This window comes from Carassius carassius, chromosome 14 (assembly GCF_963082965.1).
Source record: "Carassius carassius chromosome 14, fCarCar2.1, whole genome shotgun sequence".
NCBI classification, from domain to species: Eukaryota; Metazoa; Chordata; class Actinopteri; order Cypriniformes; family Cyprinidae; genus Carassius; species Carassius carassius.
In genome coordinates this window covers 9,085,955-9,110,365 of record NC_081768.1, presented here as the reverse complement: position 1 = coordinate 9,110,365, position 24,411 = coordinate 9,085,955, and the positions used below count along the sequence as shown (strand labels likewise).

General features: G+C 37.8%; 1 protein-coding gene across 1 annotated transcript in view; it reads right to left on the bottom strand.

Moving 5' to 3' along the window:
* Positions 1–651: 651 nt before the first annotated feature.
* Positions 652–24,411, bottom strand: part of slx4ip (SLX4 interacting protein) — a 41,975-nt gene continuing 18,215 nt past the window's right edge. The window contains exons 5-10 of the mRNA XM_059566937.1: positions 12,306–12,383; positions 11,153–11,241; positions 7,882–8,053; positions 7,699–7,771; positions 5,079–5,132; positions 652–2,058 (exon numbers count right to left, since the gene is read on the bottom strand). Of these exons, the coding sequence (XP_059422920.1) occupies positions 1,572–2,058; positions 5,079–5,132; positions 7,699–7,771; positions 7,882–8,053; positions 11,153–11,241; positions 12,306–12,383 (953 nt within the window). The 3' untranslated portion in view covers positions 652–1,571. The remainder of the gene's footprint in view (positions 2,059–5,078; positions 5,133–7,698; positions 7,772–7,881; positions 8,054–11,152; positions 11,242–12,305; positions 12,384–24,411) is intronic.

Sequence of the window (24,411 nt, the reverse complement as noted above, 5' to 3'; positions counted from 1 at the left end):
CATCTCCATTCATTGTAATTACATCAAAATGAATGCTCGGCACAGCCTCCAGAATTTATTTTTGCTGTTCCACAAAAGAAAGGAAACTGAATGGGTTTGGAATGGGTTGATGACATTTCTTTAATGGTTAAAATTGTTCTTTTTAAATTAACATGAACTGAAAATTCTAATTTGTAAATGCATGTTATTATCCTGGCCTTAATAAAAATGTCATAACTCAATTTTCTTCTTGGTGATATACTGTATGCTGGATTTCTCCAAGCATTTAATCCACATAAAACCCAACCCATCTCAAGCAATTATCAAGCAATAAAAAGACTTACATCTTTCCCAATCTACGTTAAATTTTTATTTTTCATTAATCTGTTACACTTGAATGTAAGTCACAATATGGAAAAGATCTGCTGCAACTTTGGTTACCTTGCACAATTTGCTAAAGGTTGATCTCCGATGTTACAGTATGTAATTCTGAGCATCAGATAATTAAAAGTAAAAAAAATCAGAATTCCTTTATTATTAATGATTAAGTTATAGTAAAACATTAGTTAAGGCAGTTAAAGGCAGTACAGTATATTGCATTCAGTTTTTAAGGTATTCCTTGGACATTTAGCTCACAATTATCTCAATGCAAAGATTGTTTGATTTAGAACAAATGGTTTGCTATCTTTAATGATTGAAATTCATGACATGGCATCAGAATATACAGTGAAATATGTTGTTACTCTAAACCAGAAGTATTCCGACTGCCATGTTATGGCATTATAACTGCACAATGTTTGTATATTCTGATAAAGTTTTTTTGACACATCTCTATTATACTAAATACATAAACATTGAGGGATTTGTAAGCACGGCTGGAAAATAAAGCATGTGACTCTACGAATTTATGTCCATACATATAATCATCCTGCCATCACGCACTAAATCAATGTCGACTGCACCCGTGATTACCCAAATATCGGACGCGAGCGCCACTTCAGCGTTTCATGACATTGTCAGTCATCCTGCACCAGACATATAGCTGTTACGAAAAGCAATAACACATTTACAAATAATAACCGCAGGGAGACAGCAGTCGGCTCCAATGGTGAAAAACCCTGATCGCTTAAGGAGCGCGGTGTATGTGAGAACACAGCGAAATCAATCATGTGCTCAGCTGAAGCTGGAAGAGTGGAGATTTCAGACGGATGGAGCCAGAGATTTGGGCTTGAAGCCACAGTGTGCTCAATGGCTCCCGCTAGTCTGAAATACAAATCTTACACTGAAAACACGAACTGCATTTGTGTTTTTGTTTAGAGTGAAGTTACTGTTTGCTTGAGTTTCTTTTAAGTTGTTGCTAGTGGAGTCGATTCAAAAATTTGAAAGCTTCTTGGTAATCTAATTCAAGCGTTTGAGCAGTTTTGTGTTTTTTACTTTAAAGGGAGAAGGGAAGTACTGTATGTGCAGAGACTGTGTGTGGTGAACTCTTGTGCAACTGCCGCTGACAGACAGTATTACAGTAGAAGTGTGTACTGTAACATCCATCGTGGTGGCGTCAGACATCCGCTCTCGTTCTATGCCGCTACGCCCCTTTAGGACTTTTTGAGCCGGCGTAATCGGGATGTTCTGTGCTCACCCCCCTTCTTTCCCTCTCTGGCAACAGATCTTGAACTAATAGAGGAGCCAGAGGATAAAGGCTTGACGGATAGGCCTCTCAAACTTGCGGCCAGCCCGCTTTGGTTAGTCTGTGAAATCTCAGGCTGGAGACTGCAAACAGAGTCTGCAGCAGCAGCGTCGGAAGAGGGATTGTTGGAATCACTTGATGCTGCAGGCTCTCCAAGACGAGATCTTTTTGTCTTTTGGTGGACAGTGTCTTCTCCTGAGCTACTTTGGGTCCGCGGTCGTCTCTTCAGACCGGTAGCTGATGACAATACTGCTTTCCCTTCCTCCAATGACTCACTTGTGAGAAAGCTTCTAGACGATATGTGGACAGGATGACATTCTTCAGCAGACCCCTTCTCAGCTTTGTCCACTTGATCATATTGGCGTTTCTGGGGTTGGACTTTAGGCTGCCTGGCACTGGAGGAATTAGGAAAGGTTACATGAAGATGTAGATGGATCATCGCAAGGGATATCAGAACAGTACTTGCATCTTCTGAAGAATGTCTCTTTTTGTTGATGTGGAGCTGGATAATGGATCTATCATCTCGCCAGAGCCAGAAAAATACTTTGAATGGATTGGTTCACTCTGCTGAGACAAAAAAAAAAAATTAAGAGATGCATTAAATTCAAAATGGAGGATAAAAACAAAATAAAAATTCATTATAAATTAATTTATCATTCATTAGATGTTGTCTATGTAGGTATCTAATTAGGTTTTGGAACAGAACTACTCTCTCAACACCTGACAAAAACTATGAAGTAAATTATTATTATTATTATTTTTTAAAGACTCTAAGAGAAGTCCATTGTACTGACATGAATTAACAATATTTGGTGGAGCCATGGGAACAAATCCATGGGATGTTTTGATTTTGACGGCCTTACCCAAGAGACCAAGCAAGAACACAAGCTTGTGTTGAACTGCCAGTATTCAGAGGAAGCTCCCTTTTTTTCCCTTTTCTCTGTCTTGGTTCTCAAAATGTTGATCATGCTTATCAAAATATAAATATTTGCTTTATTGCAGCTTTACTTTTTTTTGTATATTTTATGTGTTTGTGTGTTAATATAAATAATGTCAAAAGTACCAATTTGGTTGAATGTGTTACATATTCATGTTTGTTGTGGTATTAAAATTGATACTAAGAATCACATAAAAACATGCCTTTTAAATGCTGATGTGTGGCAATTTGAGATTCTTTGAAGCTAAGAGATCAGTAAATACACTCACATTGAGCAAAAAATATTATTTAAATATCCACTGACTGTATGTGTGTGTGTGTGTGTGTGTGTGTGTGTGTGTGTGTGTGTGTGTGTGTGTGTGTGTTCATTACAACCTGTCTTGACCACCTGAATTGTTTGACAAACACTTTGAAGGCCTTGTTTTAGTACTAGCCATGCTTAACTGGGCAGCTCTGAGAAGAATAAAGAGACGAAGCAGCTTATTGAATCCCACCAACATACACCTTCAACAGTCCTAATGAAGCTCTATCAACAGAACAATCCTTGACTGAGCAAGAACAGAGCAGGTACTTGTGGCTGCCGTCTTTAGAGACACAGGATCATTGAACTGCGATTAACTGACACAAAACAATCATTCCAGTCCAAACTGATTGGATTTCATAAAAGTGTAGGTTTACCAACCGGCCTCTGAACAGGTTCAAGATATATAGGCTATTAGTTCTATTTTAGTAGCAAGCAGCCAGATAAGCACAAGGTCCGTTGTGTCATTAGAGCGAAATGAGGAAATCCAGAGGGATGTGTTTCATATGAAGTGCACAGAGGCCTGAAGAAGAGGTTTCTCTATATACTCATACATAATGCCTTGTTTTAAAGAGAAAATTGTTGTGGCCTAGTGGATAAATATATGGGATGATAACAAAATGATTGTAGGTTTTTAACCTTATAGTGCATGTGATTGTGATGTCAGCAACAATTCAACAAATATAAATGAAAACAAGGAAGACAGACTGACCCGCTATCCATTTTGCTCATCTTTGCACATGCTGTTTCCATCTATGCTCTTTTGTTTAAATTAAATGAAGAAAAAGTATTATAAAATCTCACAAAATAAGAAAAAGTCTTAATTTGTATTCCTGTAGCTCAAACAGTATAGTATGGCATTAGCAATGCCAAGGTCATGGGTTCAATTCCCAGGAAATGCATGAACAGAAAAAGTAACCTTAAACTTAAACCTTGAGAGCTGCTTTGAATAAAAGTATCTGCCAAATGCATAAATGTATTTTTATTTGCAAACAATGCAGCATTTCCACCCCATGTCAAGACGACAAAATAATTTCTTATGGGAAAATTGGTGCTAAATAGAAATGAAAGCCACGGTGGGTCTTTTAGTAAATGCAATAAACTATTTGCGGTTTAGAGCAAAACACTCTGGTGAACTTTTGTCTGGGAGTTTGTCAAACAGCTCTGGGAAGTTAAGAGCAGCAAATCATTTTGACATTTCACAATGCCCAAGCAAAATTTGAGATGCTTTGTGCTAATTTATTCAAATAAAATGAATTTTTGATGTGAGAATTTATTTGGTTCACATGTTTTCATAGTTTTCATTTTATTTGTGCGTCTTATTACTGAATAAAATATTTATCCATATTAAGCAAGTGTATGTGAATTTTATGTCCAAAATTCACTCTAGTTGGCAATATACCAAAAGTCTTTCATCACAATATATATTTCTCTTTTCACAATTACATTATTTTTGCTAGAAATAAGGTTACAATTCCAAAATTGTCAAAAACAATAACAATGCATGAGTATCGAATTTAATTCTTTTGCATTTCATTGTGCTTGAAGTGTTTAAAATCACTTCAAACATTAAACTGGCAAAAATGCATGAACAGTATAATCTTTTGTGATAACACAACACTGTAACCTCACACAAACATAGCCGCAACAGAAACAATAATAAAACATTTATACAGTTTGTCAAGTTTCTACCGGTTTATCATGTTTACCAGTATATGACCCATAAGTCACAAAAAAAGCATGGGAGGAAACCACAGCCACAGACAGAAAGAGCCAACTCCATGAAAGCTCTTTTCCCACAAGCTGTTTGAAACCAGCAGGTTTAGCAGGACTACACAAAAATCAGAGCTGCTTCACTCTAAATGGGCTGATCAATAGCTAGTGAGAAGGTTCACTTTGTGAAGGCAGGCAAAGGTAATGCATGGGAAGATCTGAGAAAACAGAGTCTATGAGAACCCAAGAGACTCTCTGTGGAGTGTCCACCCACAGAGACAAGTATTCATAGGAAACCATGTTGTAATGTGGCCCGCTAATGTTTAAAAACAATCCTTTTCTAAAGTCAGAGCAAGCAAGCTGCTGTCTCATCCGTAGATGGTGTTCCATCCATGACCACCGTCAGTCGAACTCTCTCCTACAGACACACACACACACACAAACACAAACTCCCCCCAACTTACCCTCCGCCCACTGCAACAAAGACTGGACATTTTTTAGGGGGATATCCAGACACACTAGTGTGCAGAAACACACCCACACTCACTAACGATAAGTCCACTGAAAATAAACACACCCAGTGAGCGTGAGCGGTACAGCGCACATACACACGCTCGACAAAAACATGGAGGATATGGGAGGAAGAACACATGAATTTCAAAATCTTCATATGCATTTTACAAACCTTTGGAAAACAGATGAAAGAGACAGCAACAATGTAGCAGTGTTTCTTTCCCAGAAAAACTCTCCCAAGAAGCAATTCTCTCATGTACTTCACTTGGCTTCAAAGAAGAAAGAGGGAAAAGGGAAAGGGAAAGAGAAAGATGCTAAGAAAAGAAATCAGGGCTTTTCGCGCCACCAGAACTTTTTCATAGTACCAGAACTAATTGTGGAACTACCCACTTTTGGGGGATTTTAGTACCCGACTGCCTTTTTCAAGAACCATATTAGCTCCTACTCCAGAGCAGGGTCTAACCAGCACAACTGGCACTATCCATATAGCAAGTAGACATTGATTGGCCAAACATGTATAAAAATGCCCTCACTCGCCATGATTTAAAACTCTGCGTAAACATACTGTAAACACTGGGTCAACTTATTTCCCAAGTATGGTGAACAGCGATAAATATACTGAAGTGCAGGCACTTGTAGCAAATGTAGCACTGTGAGTTGTTGTTGGAGATTCTTAGTCCTCCTTTATTTTCTTTCAAATGATTTACGTATACGTTGATATTCAATGTCCATTATTGTGAAACCTGCGAGACACAACAAAAACACAGCTCCGATCACAGCGTCCTCCATCATCCTGCTGTTAACGTTGTTCTTCTTTGTTTACGTTGTTGAACACCGCACACAAATGACATCACTGTTGACCGGTTTACGTCACGTCCTAGTACACACTGTTGGTGTAAATGCAACCCTTTAAAAGCCCTTATTTATGTCAGAAACTTAATGTCGATGGGTCTAAAGTTTGGTGTCATTAACACTTTTTTTCTTTTTTGAAGATAATAATACATTTATACATTTATTAAGATGTATTAAGAAGTGACAGTAAAGACAATGTTACAAAATAATTACATTTCAAATAAATGCTGTTCTTTTGAACTTTCTATTCATCAAAGAAAAAAATCAGTTTCCACAAAAATATTAAGAAATTTTTGTTTTCAATATCGATAATAAAGTTTCTTGAGCACCACATCAGCATATTAGAATGATTTTAGAATGATCATTACACTGAAGTCTGGAATAATGGCTGATGAAAATTTAGTTCTGCCATCACTTATATATTTTAAATTGTAGTAATATTTCACAATGTTATTGTTTTTAATGTATTTTCTGATTTAAAAAAATAGACTTTCAAAAACATCTGAAAAAAAAGCCTGCAACCATGGAAATGAATAAAAATATTTAAATTTTTTAATTATTTAAAATTTGGGAATTCACTTAAAAATACTGATTGCACGTGATTACTTGTCATTCACTTGATAAATCATGCAATTAATCTGTTCAACATCTATAATCAGTAGAAACTTTATAATACAGACTCACCATACATTATTATCTGGCACAGTGTCAGAGCTCTAATGACCTCTACAGTTATAAAAGGTGTGTTCATTGCATATAACCTCTAAGTTAAAAGTGAAAGATATTCAAGCAGAATCCAGTAAGGAGGAATGCAGGTCACATACCCTTGACATAAACACTTAAATAGCATCTATTTATGCCTTTACACTAAATGATTGTTGTACTAGAAAGTTATTTCTATCAACTACTAAAAGTCATTTATAAAAGGAAATGAGTCAGTTTTGACTCAAGATTCATTCACCCTTTACATTTTCATAAGCTCAATCCTAAATAATGAGCTGTAAGCACTGGCACGCTTCGTGGACACCCTTACAATGGCTCATCTTTACTAGTAAACAAACAAATATGTACCGTTGGTCATGTGACCTGGACTCATTAGCCATTAGGCAGATCACTGTTACATCAGCACCTGGAGGCCTACAGTGTGGGTAGTGGAAGTGCAGTTACAGATCAGGACAAAGATCAGTCAGGGAGAGATCTGTGTACCGGAATTTGCATTTGACCATAATGCCCTTGAGCAAAAGCACTGAACTCTACTGTAGATTTCCCTAAGAGGACTGTCCCAACAAGTTTACTGTACCGCAGTTATGATGAGTAAAAATGCGGCCACATTAGACCATGTCACATTCACTTCTATTCATCCTATATGAATGCAGCAGTGTGGGAATTTAAGCATAAGAAGCTTGGATAACATTAAAGTACATTAAAAATAACCTGTATATAAAACAGACCTTGGCTTCTAATTGGTCAGTAACTTTACCTTGTACCTTGTTCATTCACTAGCCATGAGATCCATCTACTATGAATAATGTGAGCAATAATGTTTGGAGACGCTAAAGCATACCACAGCAGCACCCACACTTTTTTATTTTTCTTTACCATCATGGAAAGTCTAAATATTGACAACATTGCGTAACATGGCTGTCGTCACAAAGATGATGCCTTTGGGCAGTCCTGAGTCTAACATGGCACAGGCTTGCTTAATTGTTGTTTCTGTACACCAAAGCTAGACCAAGGCCAACAAACAAATAAGAAAGAAACTCCAGCTTGGTCTCCTTACAATGCATGTCACCTACACAAAGAACATGAGGAACAACATTTGCCTATTCTATGAATGCCAGAAGAAACATTTTCTTATTTTAGTCATAAAAGTCATAAATGGTGTATGTCTTCTGTAAGTACCTGTCAGAACAACGCTCCAGCCATCTGAAACAGAGCACTGACATGAAGAGTATCCATAAAAGATAACCACCCTGGAATCCACCTCTTTGTTTTGGTGGAGGAAAATCAGATTAGGTGACAATGAGTTTGTGAGGGCCAAGAAGCTCTTGAAATTACAGTGTTCTGTGGCTTGCTGTTGGGATAGGAGATGAACAAAGAAAGGATAAAGTTATATCCATAAACACTGTAGCTCTCCCCAAAGTAGAAGAGGCTGTAAAAACACATCTGCCTGGCTGAGCTTTGATCCGCCACGTCATTACAAGGCTGCTATCTTTCCCATTCTTCCAGCACATATCCAGAAGCACAGATGTGGCAACAGCAAAATACAAAGCTCTTTTGTGGATCAGAAATGAAGATTGTTTTTTGAAAGTCATTGGATTTCAAACAACATTTGACACTATGGATATTAATTGTATAGATACCTTTTCTTTTTTTTAATGGTCCACAGAAACAGGTTTGGAGTGACATTAAGGTAAGTAAACAAAATGTACTTTTTAATGAAAGGTTAAGAAGAATCATCCATAAAATCCATATTATTCCAATATCTAACTTAAACTGTAGTGTAAATTACAACTCAAAAGTTCAAAACTCTAAAACACTAGTGTACATTATGATTTGTGACCAAACACAGGCCCAATCTCCAGTAAAGACAATCTGCTAGACAGCTTCTCGAGGAGTTTCAGGAAGTGAGAGGTCTGCCGTCTCTGTGATGACGTGATTTTGTGCTGACCCATCGCTTCTTTGCTATGCAACAGTGAAGGATCCTTCCCATTCTACCCACTTCAGACCACACCACAGGATGTGAATCACCCAAGGAACCACTAATCTTGCTCTGACAGTGATAAAAGTCACCTTCCAGTTCATGAAACAGTCCTACCAGGGTCTGAACTGGAGACTTTGCACATAGTACCTACCACATATAATTTTCACATGCTCTCTTGCAGAAAGGAAAAAACACACATTATATTGGAGTGTAACCTTGTGACCTTTGGATAGGTGTTATGTGCAGCTGATATAAACTATGTTTTGCAAACTGAGCTCTAAATCAAATGGAAAGACCACAGACAAATTCCCAAACTGCCTCAAAACATGTGGCGTCATTCAGACTCTCACTGTCAAGTGCTGCGGTGAGAGAAACTCACCATAAACATATGACAACACTGGAAGAACAAATTCACCGAGCCATTATCATTTTCAAATTGAAATTCTGCATCGTATGTGACTCATACAGCTGAGCCGCATTTCTTATTAAGATTCATAACTTTCCTGGCTAACTTTAAGCAAAAAGAAAAAAGAAAGAAAGAAACTGTAGGAAAAGGATCCCAGTGACAAATTAGAGCAGAGCAACTGAAATAATTGTTTTGTCATGAGAGAAACTCATTCTCCTGATGCACTCTCTTCTCCAAACTGCCAAACAGCGAGAGCACCACCGCAAGCTCCTGCTAACCCTTCCTCGCAGTATATACAAGCACAGAGAACCACATCCTGATGAGGGGAATGCAAAAACAAGGGCCCTACTTCACTGAACTGGAAAAGCGGTTACACAATGTGAACTTTTCACTGTCGAACTGGATAACTTCAGTCAAATTATTACAATTCTTGCTTTCATTGAAAGCCAAAGCAAGGCAAGAAAAAAGGGCTGAAAGAAAACGTCTCAAAGAAAAACAATGGCAAATGATTCAACTCGAAAAAGTACCGACATTAATGTCAGGACAGATGGGAGACTGTCTTCATCTTTGATGTCCACCCAAGGTGGGCGGCTCTACGCGCATTTCCCAGGATTCTGTTGGTAGATAGAGTAGTATCACCTGAGAGAGACTCACAGGGAAGAAGTGGGCATGAAAAGATTTGAAGAAGATCTGAGTGGGGAGGAGACACAACAGATAAGTACTCTGGACACACAGCAGGAAGTCTGATCAAAGATGCCTTCACTTGGACATTCATGGCTCCAGAGATCCTACCACTGAGTATCCTGTTGAACCAAATCACAGTCTTCAGACCCACACACAACTGTTGCCATAAAAGTGGGTGAGTAAGAGGGCATGTGTGTGAGCCAAGTAAAACTGTGGTCTTGTTTCCGAAAGCAAAATACATAATGTACCAGTGATGCAACTCATGATTTAAGAATAAGTATCCTGCATTGAATTTCCTACTATAGCATCAAGATGAATAACTCAAACAAAACGACTTTTTTAAAAATCGAATTGTCAAGGCACGACCTGAATGAAAGAAAGTAATACATATAGGTTTTAAATGACATTAGGTTTAGTAAATGAAGACAGATTTTTTATTTTTGTGTGAACTATCCATTTAAAGATAATCAGATGCATTTACAAAAGACAAATTCATTGTTCAAATTGGAGTTCTCTTCACTTGACAGCATTTTAAAAACATGTAAACATGTGATATTTGCAGCACTCATGCTTTAAAATGTATTTCATATATTTACAGATTTTCACATCATTGGCTTTTTCTATAAATGGTTCAGTAATCGTATATTTTCTAAATAATATGCACACTCTTGGACCAGTTTCTGTACAACATGTGAGTAGGCATATAGTAATAAAATAAATGAACAAATTTCAGTGATGTAATTCTTTAAAAAACATATAAATCATACAGTATTAATCTTATCTTGTTTTTCATAAACAATGTTGAATGAAGTGAAATGGTATTTAATCAATCAAATACAATCATATGTGCAATTTATAAATAAGGCCCCAGAGCTCAACATCTTAGGCCAAAGGCATTTAGTGGTCCACCCCAGAGAGCATTATAGAGTAAAAAGAATCTTACCAATAAGCCCCTTCCAACTACTCTTTTGCTGCCCCATAATAAGCGAGAGGGGGGAACCAAACGCATAGGAATTAACTACATGAGTCCAGAACCCACTTCATGGTGTTTGCAGAGAATGGGCTCAAGACTGAGAAACGGCATACATTAAAGACACATGTACTTAATTTTCTTACTTTCTTTATACATTATATAAAGAACTGGAGAATTTATATAATAGCTGAACAATACAGACTGTCCACAGAATAAAATCAGTCTGCCCATTTAAAAAGCTTCTGCACAGATAGACACATTTGTTGTAGCCAACACTTCATAGAGGATCATCGGACAGTAGTTTAACTAAATCTATTTAAGTAGAGTGTAGCTTGGCAAGCTAGTTTCAAAGTAGCTTCTCTAACACTGATTATAAACATTATTTTATAAAATAAGCAGCTCTTACCACATCCAGGTTCAGATTTCCATTGGGAATAGCAGAATTCTCTGGAGGACTGGCACACACTACAGCACGCTCAGGAAACACACGCAACTCTGTGAAGGTAAACACAAAAATAAAAATGGAGTTAACTAAAGTGATGTGGATGCCATTTAGCACAATATTATATACAAAAAAAAATTATCTTGGAAATAAAGGGTGAAATGGGATGGGAGATGAAAATATGCATGATATTCATATAAAATTCTCACAGACATCTGAAGTAAAAAATGGGAAAGAAACCACTAAGACGAGAAAAGCATCAACAGCTTCAAATGTACTCAATGCCCTCTTCATGGGAAATGTTGAAAAAACTTAGTTGTTTTTAAGAAAATGGCTAAGCTGCCATAAAGCTGAATGTAAACTTCACGTCCCCAATGCCCCTCAGTCAATAAAGTTTCAAATATGTAACTCGATATAAGTAAAACAAACCACATTGTTTGATGTATTCCGGTTTAGTTCCTTCAAACTTGGCCAAATTTAGCTTGAAAAATTAAGGCCAAGCAAACTGTTAGTCAGTTACTTTTCCTTCTTTTTGTTTTTCCTAGATCACTTAAAATAATCTATACAGGACAGCCATATTCCTACTTAGTTTCTATTTTTTGTGGCATGTTAAACACAAATCATGTTGAATGATGACTGTAATTCCCTTCAGAGTCTGACATGCTATATCTCTAAAGATACATTGAAAATTTAGTCTGAACTTGTTTACTTTGATAAGCAAACCACATTTTCCCTGTGAGCTGCTGTCAAGCCAGGCTCGGGTGGACTTGGCTGTAGTCTCAAATATTTATTGAGCTCTGCCTCTATTAGAATGGAGTGCACTCTTCTCTAACTGTCAAGCCAGATATAATGGGTGGTTTCTTCAAAGAACTTTCTCTCTGTACATTTGACTTGAAACTACAAGTTCTGAGTTGCCAACTAAGTGAACTTATTTCAATCAACTTTTTCCAAAATAAAAACGATCCAGACAGTGACCTCTGACTGAGCCTGACAGCTGTACGAACTAACAACAACACAGGTGCTTCTGATACAATAATCGGTTTCATTAGTCAACTTAATGTGGAAAGAAATACTCAAACCAGTCTTCTTTAGTCAATGAGAAGAGGAAATAAACTACCTCTGTATTGCTGCCTGATAATGCATCTCAGGTTGACGTGTCGTTTCATGAAGTGCACCGCCAAGCATACATTCCCACCTGAAAAAGAAAACACATTTTATGGAGCAAATCTGCTAACACTCAGAAAACCTTCACTGATGATATACAAACAGTGAAGGCTTGTCACGGTAAGTTAATGATAAAACAATCGCTTTTAGGACTGCCTGTTTGTTTAAACAAATCCTCATTTACGCATGAGGAAACACTTTTCTCCAGAAAATTATTTTAATGCAAATCAGCACTGTATTAAATGATAGTCTGTGACACATCTCCTAAACATGGACGTTATCAATTATACGTGGCCATGCAAAGGCCAGAACAAAGGCTGTTAATGTCTGCCAAATATGACACCACACAAAGGCGGTTTAGTGTCTGAAAAAATACCAAAGTGTTTAAGCAAATTAGAAAGAAGCCTCATAGTTCAGGCATGAACGTAAGCAGTGCCAGGGGCTTCTTGGCCTTTGAAGTCCACTGTAACAAGACTGACTGAATGCTGAAAGTATTTACCACCTCTAATGGTGAGAGAGTTTTGTGAATTTATGCTCCAGTCCTTTGAGAAAAAACATATAATGTGCCACTTTGCCTGCATAACCTGTATTTTAGACTGCAAATATCTCTAAATAATGGATGAGTGGCTGAAAATGTGCACCGGAGACTGTTATTTATTATTCCTACATGGCTCTCTGAAATACTCTATTGTGATTGGTCAATTCTAAGGTAAAATATTTTAGTGTACAACTGCTAGACTGTATTGTGGATCACGCTGTCCTAGTTTCGTGCCTCTTGTGCATTCATTAATCTCATTTTTCTCACAAATTATGTCAATATTTATTAAGTGGGATAATGTACAGTCAGCAGGTAATTATCACAAAATAAACCCTTTCAATGTGATATAAGACCTGATCATTCTGTTAGCGTTTTTGCAATGATAAGTTGACAGGAGAACAAATGAAGATTTATTGTAAAAAAAATTTGTTTGCACAATTTTGTGCACACGTTAGAATAAGTGAATAAATAGGGTGTATGCAAAGGCCAATCAAACTGCTGAAATGCATAAACCAAGATTAGTTTGTGACTCATTCAGCATCGACATCCTTCAACAAGAAGTTTCAGAACTGAAAAAAGTAAACTGTATATTACCAACAAATATATTCAAGTTAAAGGAATAGTTCACCCAAAAACTGTCATCATTTACTCACCCTCATGTCGTTCCAAACCTGTGTGAGCTTTTTTGCTTATGCTGAACATAAAAGAAGATATTTTGAAGAATGCTGGTAATCAAACAGTTGACGGTCCCCATAAACTACCGCATAGTATTTATTTCCCTACTATGGAAGTCAATGGGGGCCAACAGCTGTTTGGTTCTTCAAAATATCTTCTTTTCCATTTTGGGTACACTATTTTAAAAAATGATTTCCATTTATTTTATTTAAAAACTAAATATTTGATTCACTCAGTCCGAGCCAAAAGATGGGCATTAAATGATATGTAATACACTGATTTAAAAAAATTCAATTCTTCTTTTTTTTTTTTTTGGTTTGTTTGTTTGTTTGTTTTTATGTTTATTAGCCCTTTTTTCATTGACTATGATTCGGATCAAGCAAATCAAATACAAATCAAGTGTCAAAACAGCCCAAGACACTGAAATCGCTTCTAATGTGTCATTTGTGTCATTATATGAAGCATTCAGTGATGTCAACATTATGCGTTCATTCCACTGATCTATTATAGATCAGTGGTTCATTCACTTTTGCAGTTGCCAGAGCAACCATACCAATTCACTGTTAACATGCCAAGAATGATTCAACCCTCATAGTGTTGCAGCAGTGACACGACCATTCTGTTTTAATTTAAGAGACAGCGGACAAAGGAAGAATCCAGCCTAGATCTGTTTGTCATTGTCCAAGGAATGCAAGATCCACTAGACGCGAAGGCAGTGCACTGCTGCTTAATCTGGGAGGAATTTGTCGGCAAGAGAGGGGGCCTGGTGAACACGCTAGATATCTGCTGGTGCAGCTGTAAACAAGAAAACAGGCATGGGAATCCATCAGCTCTCACTCTGTGCCCTGAACAGACCCCTCAACCCCCCTTACTGTCTGTGAGAGACTGCCCTAGGCTGCCACAGGACTGTAAAATACATACAAAATGAATTTGACTACTATCTAATGAACCCAAGTGCTTGGGCATATCAGTTCAGATCATAGCCTCACCCTTCCAGAACATTTGTCAGTCTTTAGACTGCGTTTAGATGTGTCAAATTAGCAGAAAAGCATTAGAGAAGACAGGTTTACCAGCTGATGTCATTGCAGGCCCTGCAAACAGCTAGCTAGGTCCTCAAACTGGAGCTTCTGCAAGTAATGATGTGCAATTATAGTGTCAGCCAGCCACAAAACTGTCATCAACACCCTCTGTATGTGATTGATGGATCTACCTCCTACTTTCTTTTACTTCACAGGTAGTGCTTAAAAGCAGCTCCACTTTAGTTTTTTTATTTTCAATACCTTTTTTCCATTGGCCATCGAAACTTACTGTGCTGTAGAAACAATGGTACAATCAGTAACAGTAAAGAAAGAAGGTAGATTAGGACAGCGTCAACCTTCTTGCACTCACTTGCTTTGATACAGCTTCCACTTAAGGCTCAAATGTTGATAGAAACAACAAACAGAGCATTTCAATCCTAATAAACCCCAAACTCACTGTATCCAAGATACAAAATAATTATAATAAATGTTATTTTATCCCACCTATGAGAATAATAGGCTACAGTAAGCATCTTGTGTGAAACCCCAGTGAGCCTGCCAAACAGGCTCCTAATGTTGATATTCATGTCAAGGTTCCAGGTGACTGGTGCTCATTTTTGCTCAAGGGAAGTGATACAAGACTAGTGGGAACTGCAACACCTAGCTTCACAGAACTGTTCATCTATGCAATGCAGGTTAATATCAGTCAGATGCTCCCTTAGGTGTTCCTCCCCATCACAAAGAATCAACCAAGGAGGATTTTGATATCAGATTTATATGCTTTTGAGATGACTTGGACCTTAAAGTGCTCAAAGGAGAAAGGCAACACCGGCAGAGAGATCAAGATGGCACATGGAACCCTACCAACCTCAATGAGGTGGGGAAATAAAGCATGCATGGACAGTATCAGCATCTTGTCTTTCCTGCTCCTAATCATTTGAGTATGCAACCAATCTCCCCAAAAGCTTGGGAAAGTTATGGGAAAATAAAATTCGGTCATGAGACCCTCTGCTTAGCATCAAGAGCCTAGGGCATGTTCTTCCCCTTTTTAACTTCAGTGTGGATGGATTGAACAAACAAAAAAACTGATAATCTGCATATTTCAGGAGATAAAGAAATGGGCATCTTTCCTGTGTGCTTCAAAACTTTCAGTCTAGTCTGTTTCATGCATGTCCATCCCAACTTAGATTCACCCATCCTCCCTCCTCCTTACTGAAAAAAAAGGTTTAATAGCATTTGTGTCCTTTATTCCTTCACTTCAAAGAGACAAATCCCAAGAGAAGGCAGACAGAGGAGACTGGCTCTAGAGTAGAACCACAGAAAGGCTTGTTTTGAGAAATCAGCTGTTTGTTGAAAAAAAATATATAAAGCTCTTGCAGCTTAAATTCTTCTGGCCCAGGCCAGCAAGCTAAATGTAAATCTTTGTATCTTTTAGCAGTTTAAGCACATCTAAAACACCCCTTCTTAAGATAAAGAAAATACTGGAGTTATCTAGATAAAGACTGATGTTTACAGAAATGCTGTTTTTGATTCAAGACCCATATTTTACATGTGGCGACTCGACACTGTATCAGAATTACTTATCATTTAAAAGTAAACAAATGTGCCCATAAAATAAACCCCTTAAATTTGTCATTTCAGGTTGAAAAGGTTTATGGCCAGTAAACAGAACTGTACTGCACTGTACAGAACTATTTAAATGCCTTGCAAACTCAATATTTGGATTTCTGGTGTATTCTAAATTGTTGCTGCAAATAATATTTTGTTTGTTTGTTTGTTTCAATAGAAAAAAAGATTTAAAATTAAAAATTTTAAAAGATTAAAAATGTAATGAAATACAGAAATATTATTCTACCAGATCTGTAGCTCTAACAAAATCAGAACATGCCCACCAGACCCACCAGAGGTTGCAAGTGGCATGTGTTCCAGAAAAGACGATTGAGATGCCCTCTGAGAAAAAGCGTTCCAACGCTGAATTCACATGGCAACACAACATCACAACATACGTGTTTCCACAGGTTTTGCTGACACTAAGCCAAGGCAGCAATATATACAGTACATCAGTACACACATGCAGTTGCCCCCCCAGAGCTTTTACCACTTCCTGGGAAAACAATAGAGAGAACAAAAAGTCAACAAACCAGAAGAATGTAAAGAGGAATGTGAAATAAAATGGAAGAGTGGGGTGAGTGATTCCTTGTCTCCAACTAGAGGCATTCTTTCCACTGATTCAGAGTTCAAAGAAGAACACGAGCTATAAAAACCTCATCAGCTCTAAACAAATGGAGAGCACAGACAGCTCAACATGCGAAAGAATAATAATCATCTCTCAGCACCACAGTCTAGATCTCGGCAAGCCAAAGATGCTGTACAATCTAAACAAATCAAGCAGAAAAAAACAGACATTAGATACGATTTCTGGTGGTAAAACCGGGTACGATCCATGACATCTGAGCATATAGCTACTGTGTGCAATGAGCGATCCTGAAATGATCTCACAGAGGTAAATCTCGAGGACAGCAGGTGGAGAGCGGGTGTCTAGGTGACGGAGTTGGAATTTGTAGAAATATTTTCTCTCTGCCCTCACTTTGATGTGAATGATCACCCTCTAAGATCTTGTCCTCCACTCTTACTGGGTCAGGGTGGGGCTCCCGGGCGATTGTGTGTATGTGAGCGTTTCACAGGGGTCGCCACATGGAAGGGCCGTGCGGGGTTTTCCTGGAAGCACATCACACCCGTCTGCGTAACTGTAGCCTGGGCCGAGCGGGCGGTGTGTCTTATCACTCTGTTCAACATCCACCTGAAACAATATTTGCACATGAGTGTTCAATTTAACATTTGGGTGACCCCTTCAGCATGGTTATGAAATGCTGCAATGTGATCCAACAGGAGGATGCAACACATGATCAAAAAGAGAACTGTAAAGATAAGTAAATGGACTAAAGTACCTTCAGAAACCTTCTTTTATAGTCTTCCTAAACAAAAAGATCAAAACCTAGACCAAACTGTGGCATTTATCGACTGAAATCCCATGACACAGCAAAAAGATCAAGACTGTGATCAGTCGCACTGAAATTGAAGATCCCACCTCTTTTCCTCACAGATGTCTCCTTTAACTAGAGGTCCTAATGCAATACTTACCTAAATGGCTACACCTGCACTATAAACGTATATTACTTCAGCATGGCTATGAAAATGGTTTCATTCACAGAATTATTGAATGAAACTTTAAAATGGCTGAATCCAAAAACTGGAAACTTTTTATGTGTTTTGACTGTTCGTTTACACAACAATGGCATTTTGAGAACTAAAAACGCATATTTTTGAAAATGGGTTTCAAAGCGCAAGTTTTTGAAGACGACACTGTTTTCGTTTCAGTGTAAACACCCAATACGGGAACCTTTGAAAACAGTGACGTCATGCATGTGTGTAGTATGTGTTAGGTATGTAGACATGTGCAGTACATGTCGATTTTAAAGGCAAGTGCGAACAAACATACACAACAATGGTGGAGTATATGGAACTGTTGTTGCTGCTCAAGAGTTTGCTAACTCTTTTTCAGCACAATGTTGATTAAAGGTCCAGTTTTTCGCGCTTTTTTGAAGCTTTGATTGTGTTTACAGTGTGCAATATAACGTGTTCATGTTTCGCGTGTAAAAAAACAGTATTTTTCACAAAGTTCACCTATCTGTATACCGCTGTTTTCACTGTCATAAAAACGGGCTGATGACTTCCTTGTTCTATAAAGTCCCTCCTTCAGAAATACGTAACGAGTTCTGATTGGGCCAGCGGTTCCTGTGTTGTGATTCGACAGCAGCTGAGCGCAGGCTGCCCTCTTGGAAACGCGATTGGACTAGTTTTGAGAACAAGTGGGCAGGAGCATGTGCTGGAGATGTACTTATAATCACAGGAGCGTTTTTACTGATGAGATGCACATGAAAATCGCATTGGTTTTTTTGCACAGCCCTAACATCTAGTTAACAAAGCTAAACAGCGTTGCCCTTTGTGTAATAAGTTACAGAAACTGTTAAACACACCAACTTAAATAATAAAATACACTTACCGGTTGTGGTCCATAAACAACGCCTTCTCCAGACAAAGAGGGAACTGATCCATCTTTCAAGAACAATCTTTGTACGAATCCGGCATTAAACTGATTGAGACTGAAGAAGCTGTCCTCAGCAAAATGTGCTGCACATAGTTTTACATGTGGATTATAATTTTCGAGAACCGAGTTAAACATAAATTGTAACCATTAATCTCCAAGTACAGCATCCCTGGGAAGCCCAAACAAAGGTGATTGGACTCCGAGATGAAATTAACAGCGTTTCACGACATGGCGACAAACACAAACGCAGCTCCTTCTCTTCTCTGCCGGAGCGCAACAAGGCCACGCCCCCCTTTTTGTGAATTCATGTGGGCGGAGGTTAGTCAAAAAACTGTTTTAGTGACGTCATTACTGCAGGAACTAGAGGGATGTAGTCCAAACGGGTCGTTTTTTGTAGGCGAATTCTGTTAAATAAAATATCTCGCTTGGCATTTAACTTTGAGCTTTAGAATTTTACAGATATTATTTATACTCTAACAACAACATTACACACTAACTAAAGTTTAAAACATGGGATCACGAAGAACGGGACCTTTAACTTCACCAATTCAACAACCAACAGTGGAGATGCATCATATACATTGTATAATCATCACTTCCCTACAGGTACTGTTTACTAACAAGGTGACAGCACCAACTACTGGTCTGGCATACGTAATAACAGCATTTTTGGCTGTTTTCACGGATATGTATAAATGCGAATCACTTTGAAAACGTTGTCGTGTATACGTGAATCTTTTTGAAAACACAAGGGAAAAACTTTTCAGTTTTTCATTACACCGTTGTCGTGCATTCGTAGCCTAAGATTTTCAGCATATTTCTAATTTTCTGATTTGGTTTTTATGAAACAGATCTTATCATTATCAATGTTGAAAACTTAATATTTTTTGTGGAAATCATGATTTTTTTGTTTTTTCAGGACTCAACAGAATGTTCAAAATCATTTATTTGCATTTACTTAAAATTTTAATATTTTGTTACATTATAAATGTCTTTACCATCACATTCTATCAATTTAATGCATCTTTGCTAAATAAAATATAATAAATATATACAGTTTACTGACACAAATCCTTTGAACAGTAGTGTATACATGAAGAACTGTGTATGTAACTAAAGGAAAAACAGGTAAAAAGGTTGCAACTGCAATTTCAGCTATGAGCAATCAGATGCCAGTAGTACTAGAAGCACCAACTATTATGTTACCCAGAAAAGTTGGCCAAAAATCTAAATCAATAATGAAGGTACACCAGTCAATGCATCAGGAAATTTAGCTTCTGTAACTGAATTTGACAAAGGTCAAAATAAATGAGAAGCACTGTGAAAAAATAATGTACTACAATTACAGACATTCCCATCCGGACTTCTCAGAGGACCATTGAAAAAAAAAGAAAAAAAAAACTAATTTTCTCTATATTATTTAGGAAGGGTTGTATCAGGGGAGTAAAAATATATTCGCTTAAATTCATACTGCAAGTCTGTGAAAGATTAAATTTCCTGACCTCATAGGAAAAAGTAGTCCTGTCCGAATCAGATGAACAGCAATTAGACTAAAATATAGTTGAATAACCCTTTTTATAAGTACAATCTGAAGGCAATCACAGTGTATATAGAGTTTTGGTACAAAACTATCAATGAATGATATACAGGTATGGTACAGAAAATATAGCATTCGGGAGGCTTAAGGATGCCCCAGGAGCAAACAGGGAAGTGTGGTGTGAATGAGGTCAAGGAAACACATTCCTCCTGTTTGGTTCCAACAGATTAACGATGTGGGGAAGGCTTCTGAAAACTTGACTTATGTGCTGTTCTGCAGCTCTGAGGGTCTTGAACCAGAGCTAGGCCTGTCATTGAATCCAGACCTCCTCATCTCCCTCTCCCACTAAATCCATCCAACTTGTGTGATTATGAATCTGTGTGCATTAAAACTGACACACACACCTCACACGAAATATAAAATGTCATTTAAAGTGTAAGAACAATCAAGCATCCTCTGCCGAGGAAATATGCTTTTAATTATTATATAATACCAGCCAAAAAATGTATGATGGATTCAATGGAGAAAAGCACCATTAACCCTAAGCACATGACCTGCCATTTGATCTGTTCTTGGGCCTTGAAACGAAATGTTAAGAGGAAAAGGCAGGGTTATCCTCTAAAACGATTTAGTAATTCCTGAAGTGAAGTTTGGTCAGGCGGCATGTATAGCCTGGGTTCACAGAGGCTGTGTCTGTATTTGTGTGCGAGTCTGCCTAACCAGATTGCGGTTGAGAAACAGTCCCATGAATCCCATACTGATCAAGCTCTCCTTCCCCAATCCCTAATTACATACAGAGCCCTGTTGTGGGACAGCAGCAGAGGAACACCGCTGACCCCGGACGAAAGACAGGGGTGTATGTGGTGAGATCGAATCATACTGAATGTATAAACATCTGTTTCGGGCCACAGATGGGTGTGTTAAAGCTGTGTAGATTTGCGTACTCGAGAGCTTGAGTGTGAAAGCCCGGGAGAAAGGTCTGCGGAAATAGTCCGGCTGTCCAGGGGCTTTTCTGTACAGCGAGACATGGGCTTATAAGGTGGATTTGCACAGCAACTGCAACACGACAAAGCATCAAGGGCTAATTCTAGAACAAGGAGACAGACAGACAGGCAGTCAAAAGAACCCAAGGAATTCAACAGCTCCTGCTCCCAGGTCTCAATTTCCCATGCTTGTAATCCTGCCTAGTCCCTCTCACATGTTCCAGGGCAGGTAACTGGTGCTAATGCCCCCACATGCTTTATATTTAAAGGCTACAGGGCATGAGGGGCTTATTGCAAACTGTTGTTGGAGAGGAGGCACAGACACAACACTACAAAAAAAAAAGACAAAAAATAAACAAAAACGTAAAAACGCTAGAACCAAAATGATCAGTTTTAAATGAAAAAGTACATTAATCCTCACTATATCACAATACAAAATATAGTATGAACAATGGGTATTAATTTTGAGATTTGCTAAAGATTACAATATTTTTTTTATCTTGAAAAATCTACATTTAAAAATAAAGATTTTCATTTAAAACTCAAAATCAGTAAATATACACCACCATTCAAAAGTTTTTATTTGCTTACCAAAGGCTGCATTATTTAATGCATCTTGCATCATCTTCTATTTTAATATATTTTAAAACATAATTTATTCTTGTGATGGCAAAGCTGAATTTTCTGCATCTTTACTCCAGTCTCCAATTTCACAGTCATTCAGAAATCATTCTAATACGCTGATTTAAAGCTCAAGAAACTCAGTACTCAGTATGAGCAGTTTTTTTTCAGGATTCTTTGATAAATATAAAGCTCGAAAAAAATTACATTTATTTAACCAGATTTATTTTACCATGTAAACATTTGTCACATTTGATGAATTCAATACATCCCTTGTTTAATAAAATAATTATTTTCAAAAAAAAAAAAAAAAACAGTTGACAGCACCATCAGATTTATTTCAAAAGTACATATGAACGTAACAGTTTTAACACTCTATAACAGCCCCTCGTTCTGCTGCTATGAGAACGCAGAAGTGGATGGAGTGCTGCAGCCGGTCCCACATCCCTTCACTCACTGAGTGAGATCTCACTTCCACTGTGTCCTTGTAAACACATTTTCCTGCTGTAAGGCTATCTGCTGCAGTGCACTTGTGCTGGCTTTGGGGCTGGGTCACAGGCAGTAAGCACTGCTTTAAGCCCTCCTCACAGGGCCTGCCAAGAGGAGTCAGCCTGGTACACTGTGCAGCGCTCACAAAGCCCTCTCCCACGACTATTAGTGACCATTCATCTGGGGAGCATGGGAAAATGCCTCTGAACACGGCAGACCATCAGGGGGAACAGCCTGCCAGGTGTTCCCTCCCCCTCTACCACACCAGGACTGTAAGCCCTGGCACCTGTGGGAAAGAGGAAGGGGCTCGCAGAGGAGGAGGGGTATGAAGAAACTGCCCACCTTGTTTCTCCTCCCACTTATCCATTAAAGGGTTAGCTTAACCAAAAATGAAAATTAGCCCATGTTTTACTCACCCTCAAGGCATCCTAGGTGTATGTGACTTTTTCTTTCAGACGAATCCAGTCAGAACTAAATAAAAAACTGCCCTTGCTCTTCCAAGCTTTATAATGGCATTGGTGGGTGTTTTTGTTCAACAGTCCAAAAGTAGCCAAATAATGCGCATCCATCCATATTAAAATGTGCCTCACACGGCTCCGGGGTGAATAAAGGCCTCCTGTAGAGAATCGATGAGTTTTTATAAAATAATTAAATAAATAAAAATAATGAAAAATCCATATTTAAAACGATATAAACAGTTTTCTGTAAATTCTGCTAACTGTCATACGCACGTTCAGAAGAGACTGCCTTTCCGGCAGATGCCGGCGGCATGGGGGTCTCACATACACAAACATTTGTTTACAGGAGCAAAGAAGCAAAGTTTCCTTACTTTACCAAAGGAAACCAGTCTCCTCTTGGCTTATACTGAAATCTTCTAACATTTTTTTTTTACAAACCCTTGTTTTGTACTTCTAATTCATTGTTTTGTTCTCTCACAGTCGTGTTTCCACATTTAGCAGAAGTGAGAGAAAGGTGTTTATAACGTTTTAAATATGCATATTTTTTCTTGCAAAAACACAGATTTGCAGGTTACAGGTTGCCTTTATTTACCCCCCTGGAGCCATATGAGGCATGTTTTAATATGGATATATTTATAAATATATCCATAAATAAATATATTTAATATGCACTTTATTTGACTTGGAATGCTGAACAAAAAAAACACGCTCATGCCATTATAAAGCTTGGAGGAGCAAGGAATTTTTTTTATATATAACATGGTTTGGACTTGTCTGAGAGAAGAAATTCATACACACATAGGATGCCTTGAGGGTGAGTAAAACATGGACTTATTTTCATTTTTGAAATTTTTCATTCGTCTCATACGTGAACAGGAAAAAAGGCATTACATGCAAATTTTTTACAGTGTAACATGTAAATACATAAGTCTAGTCGCCAGTGCGGACCTCAGCAAAAACTTCACTCATCTGCTAAATGATTAAATTTAATGTAAATGCAATTTAATATTTTTGGTTGAAAATGCTACTGTTTTAGTCGCAGTTTGGAGCCCTGCTAAAGCTGCATTTATTTTAACAAAAATATAGTAAAGCTTTTTGTGAAATATCCTTACAATTCAAAATAAACATTTTGCGTTTTAATAATAAAAATGCAATGCATTGTATAGATTTCATGTTCAACAAACATTTCTTATTATTATCAATGTTGAAAATTAATTTTAAGTTCACTTAATGAAAATGTTGTCATGTTTTTGCCAGGCTCTCAGGCAGATTTAAAAGGAAGAAGAGTGCATATTGCATGAGGACAGTAGTTTTAACAGTTATCGAAGATGTACTGTAAACAAAACAAATAGTACCAGGATTTTTACCAGGGTCCTGGCGTGTTACATTGCAATGTTGTGGATAAATGCCAGTGAGGCTTTAATGCATAACCACAGAGTCATATTGCAAATGATAATTGAGTCCTCAGTTTGTCAAGGTTTAGTCCATCAAAATCATTGCTAGTAGCAAACTTTGATGCACCGATTCATGCACAATCAATTTCACACAAATGACTGGCATTCCAAACTGAAAGAATACAAAGTGAGTCATTCATTGAGTTCTCAATTTGTGTACGTTCACTTGAAACTGGG